Genomic DNA, 4,699 nt, shown 5'->3' with positions numbered 1-4,699 from the left:
GTCATATAGGTTCAATTATCAAAATATCACAAAGGAAGAAATAGAGAAAAGTGCCTAAAAAGAGGAAGTAGGAACAACTACTATACAAGTAAAAAATAAACTACAACTAGCTATCATCAAAAGAATATTAGAGGGAGAATGTATAAAAAAATGGGAGTAAATTTGAAAGTCTAATGCCAAAATTATATCAACCAAAAATCTTCCTAAGGAAGTCAAATGCAATAGACCCAACAATTATAGAAGTTGAAATCGATAACAACTAGCAAAGAATGGAAAAGAGGCAAGACTATGTATCCATGACAACTCTTGGTTGAGTGGAAGAGACATTAGTTGGAGCCCTTGAAGATCAAACATTTCCAAATTCTCTAGAAGAAGTAATCTCACAAAAATGAAGAGGACAACAATGTCCACCAAGAAGATGGGCCCCAACATTATCATGAAAATTGACAATTAAAGAAAATAAGACACAAACTTTTGACTTCAACACCTTGGTCATGGATCATTCCAAATCATCTCCATATCTGCAAATGGCCGTATTCAAATACCTAAAATCGAGTGTTTCCAAAGCAGGTTTAGCCACAACATAAACTGAATCATATGGAGACCCCTTTTCCAATTTTTTAATGGGATTGAGACCACCTACACGAATCAAAATTGACCATAACCAATAGATTTCCATACCATCATGAAGAACAGTTTAGAGATAAATCCACCTCTAATAACCTTTCTTATATGTCCTAAGAGATCAACATCAGACTGAACAAAGTCCATTGCATTTGACAGGAAAAATTAATCCAATTGGTGTGGGAAAAGAAACCATTTTGAACAAGGAGATAATACTTCATCACCTAAAAAAACCTTAATGCTCAGAGCACACAAATCACAATCCATACAAATTAGAGTGTTATAGGCATCATCAAAGATAATACTCATGAATTGATGAAAATATATTTTTAGGGTTGCCTTATTTAGATGAGATATTGAGAATTTCAAGTCCATTTTTATTAATAGATTTCATCTATATTTTGTTTTTCAAGCCACTAGTAGTATATTATTTATCTATCTTTTATCTAGGTTAAGTAGTGAATTGTTATTCAGATTACACTGCTAAGACCATATAGTTTCAATAAATTCTCAACAAGTTTAGCATTGCTTTCTTTGAAACATGAGTCAATTTTTGCATTAACAACATGTTATGAAAACCGTATTAATCCTAGTTCATTATGAGGGGACCAAGCACATTAATTTTGCATGCACTATATTGAAGAAACCATTTAGTATTAGGCTATTAATTTTTGCAACTCTCAATTTTTTTTAAAGATACAAACAACTTAATGGAAACCTCTATTAAAAAACACTTTCTTCAATGGTCCTTGTTATCTCTTATATGGGACCAAATATTTTATTTATAAAAGGACATCAAAATATTGGTGATAGCATTCTCTTTGTTTTCACTCACTACATTATAGTGTAAAACATACTTGTACTTTACAATATTCAAAATTGGCACTATTTCTATTACCATTATAAATTATATTATAATTGATTTAAAACTGAGAGGAGGAAGATGACAAGAAAACAAGAAAATTCTAATAAAAGAAAGAAAATCATATCATGTAAGCATAAATGTAATACAAATATCAAACCTCCAAACTATTAGGATTGGAGATTCCATACCTATTATTAAAAATTAAATATATTTATTTAAGATATATTAAGTATTTTACATCACACATGAATTCTTCTTGAATCTTTTCATATTGATATTGACATATGTAAAAATATATGTGTTATAATAGACCAATTATGATCTAAAATAGTAAAATTGTAGTATATGACACATCAAACATGATCTACATCAATGTTTGATGTTAACAAAATACATCACTAAGAATATTAAGATTTCATGTAGATGGAATTTTTTTATTTTATTTTAAAAGAGGGGTAAACACTTTGACCTGGAGCTATGAACCAATGAGGTCACAAAAGGGAGACCTCATCCCTATTAGATTTCAACCTTGATGGCATGGATAACAACTCAACAACTGAACCATCACAATATGCCAATATTAGCTCATATAGATAGAATATACTTAGAATACGAATCTATCATTTTCTTATTAAGATCGTCATTTTTATTTATACATTAAATAATATTAAAAGATGATGATACCACAATTTGAAAACTTCACCCACTTAAAAATCTTGGATCTAATTATCAATGCAAGATAGACTCGCTGAAATTTAACCATAAAACTCTCTTCCCTGGTCTAGCTTGTTATGCGTCTACATTCATTGCTTCAGCTTGTTGATCTTACGGTGCTTAAACTCTGCATAAGTCTTGGCATTATACAGGGGAGGATTTTTCTCATCAGTTAACTCTTTTAGTGGGCCAATTACTTTATTTCCAGGAGGAGTACAAAATACTGGCCATGACATTCTCACTCTATTTTTACTCACCACACTGCGATGTAAAACACTCTTGTACTTTCCATTGCTCAGAACCTGCACCATTACTACTAATATATAAAAAAACTACTATATAAAGCACTACTACTCTTATAAAGCACTACTACTCTCACCATGAGACAAAATACAATCAGATAAAGAGAGAGAAAGTACTAACCTCCACTTGATCTCCAATGTGGACAATGATAGCATTAGGAACATAATCTGCACCAACCCAATGCCCATCTTTGTAGACTTGCAACCCCGGGACTTCATTAGGCACAAGAAGAGTCAATGAACTCATGTCAGTATGAGGTTCTACTCCCAAAGCAAGTTCTGGTTGAGGGCATGGTGGGTAGTAATTGATTTTCATCTCCATTTCCAAATCATCACCACCAAGCTCCTCTTTCATGGTGTGCTCTTCCACACCGAGGTAAAGAGACAAGGCTGAGAGCAACTTATTCACCACATCCATAAGTGCTTTAGCATATTCATCATTCACCTCCCTACAATAACCATAACCATCAGTCATCACCCAAAACATATAAGCAAGAATAGATGAACGTAGAACAGAGGAGATAAACAAATGAATGTTAGTAACTGGAAAGAGAGAGAGGAAGAAGAAAAAGAATACATGTAAGAGGGAGGATGGCGAGGCCAGGATTTGAAATCACGTCTGGAAGGAGGCCACAAAACATGGAAAAAGTAGTCAATCCACTCGAGCTTTCCATCAATATTATAGGCCAGTTTTGTTCCATAGCCCTCCAAAGTACCAGCTGCCGCATTGTTGGAATACTTCTCCTTCTCCTCGAGGGGAAGATCGAAGAAGTCCTTCCCAACGGACTGAAGGCGTTGGATGAGTTGTTGAGAGATTCCATGGTTCACCACCTGAAAAAGACCCCACTCACTTGCAGCTCTTCCAATCTCCTCTATGGTTTTGTCACGAGCATTCCCCATCTGACCTAAATCGGCCATATCTATGAGTGGCACTTTCACAGAAGGGCACTCAATGTTTGCACCGGGCCTTTCATGCAATGGCCTTATGAACTCAGCTGGTATGCTTGCAATCCCACTGTCTGCAAGTGATTGCACCCTAACTGCTGCCATTTTTCCTCAGCTTGTTTATTTCATTGAATGCTCACTGGATTATTTATACATTTAAAGGAGGATTAATGGGTTGAGGGGCAGATATGAAGTTGAATGTTAGATCAGATCGATTAAACGCACATTTTTTAAAATTCGAACATGTGTATTGAGCTTTCTCGCAACTTTAGGTAGGCCCGTATTATCTCCGTATTATTCTCAACTATTTAATATCATTCGCACTTGCCGTCCTCGTACTTCACTATGAGCTGGGCGCTAATCTCCCCACAAAATTTATCCAAAGATAATAAAAAGTCGAACATAATTATTTTGTAGATTCACGAAAGCACTTTGAAATTTTCCCAAAATTCTTGTTGTTTTCAATCATAAAATATATACAGATCATAAACTTTAAAAAAGATTAAAGAAATGTAAATTATTACTTGTGTATTTCTATTTTATTGTGAACAATGGTCACCTTTCCACTTTATTAGGTCCACATATTTTGTTATGTACTGTATTGATGGAGTGGTCTTCATCAAGTAATTCATTTTAGTTTTCATATATGGGAGTGCAAAGTTTAGGTTGAAACATCCTCAAGTAAGAGATAAGATCATAAGGTATCAATTCCACCAAGTCCACTTGAGGAATGATCTCTTATTGTATCAAAATATTTCAATTGACAAGACTTGATTCTTAGTGTACTCATAAAGAACCATTTAGCTTCATGATTAATTCAAGTTTAATACTACTTGAATGCCCATTTTACCTGTTTTACCAATAATATTTTATTTCGGTTACGAAATATGAAGTTGGGCAAGATTTTCTAAACAAATTAAGGTTTTATTATGTTTCTACTACAATGGGTAGTGGGCATGGAATTCCTCATCTATAATCATTAATACTATTTGACCAATAATGTTGTCTTTTTGTTAAGTATAATTAGACATCTAGTAAAAAGAATATTAAAAGATTGATATTTTTTTGTTTAAAAATAACTATCTTGGATTTTTGAATGAAACTCCAAATGGTAGTGCTTGGACAAGTGATTTTGTAAGTTAGGGATCCTCTTGAAATTAGTGGTGTGCTGATTGTTCTTCTACCATTACACTTTTTACATATATAATATCTTAGTATATTCAAGGTACTTAATGATAAAAGATTCAGT

At 33.3% G+C, this 4,699-nt stretch overlaps 1 protein-coding gene across 1 annotated transcript; it reads right to left on the bottom strand.

The window, feature by feature from the left end:
• Window positions 1–1,902: 1,902 nt before the first annotated feature.
• Window positions 1,903–3,565, bottom strand: LOC149575179 (flavonol synthase/flavanone 3-hydroxylase-like). The gene is made up of 3 exons (XM_089812175.1): window positions 3,083–3,565; window positions 2,627–2,954; window positions 1,903–2,505 (listed from the first exon to the last, which is right to left on the bottom strand). The coding sequence occupies exons 1-3, from the start codon at window positions 3,553–3,555 to the stop codon at window positions 2,293–2,295; spliced, it is 1,014 nt and encodes a 337-aa protein (XP_089668301.1). The 5' UTR covers window positions 3,556–3,565; the 3' UTR covers window positions 1,903–2,292.
• Window positions 3,566–4,699: the final 1,134 nt, after the last annotated feature.

Source organism: Cupressus sempervirens, chromosome 2 (assembly GCF_028749045.1).
Source record: "Cupressus sempervirens isolate cs-2001-9-10 chromosome 2, ASM2874904v1, whole genome shotgun sequence".
NCBI lineage: Eukaryota > Viridiplantae > Streptophyta > Pinopsida > Cupressales > Cupressaceae > Cupressus > Cupressus sempervirens.
This window is presented reverse-complemented; position numbering and strand designations above follow the sequence as displayed.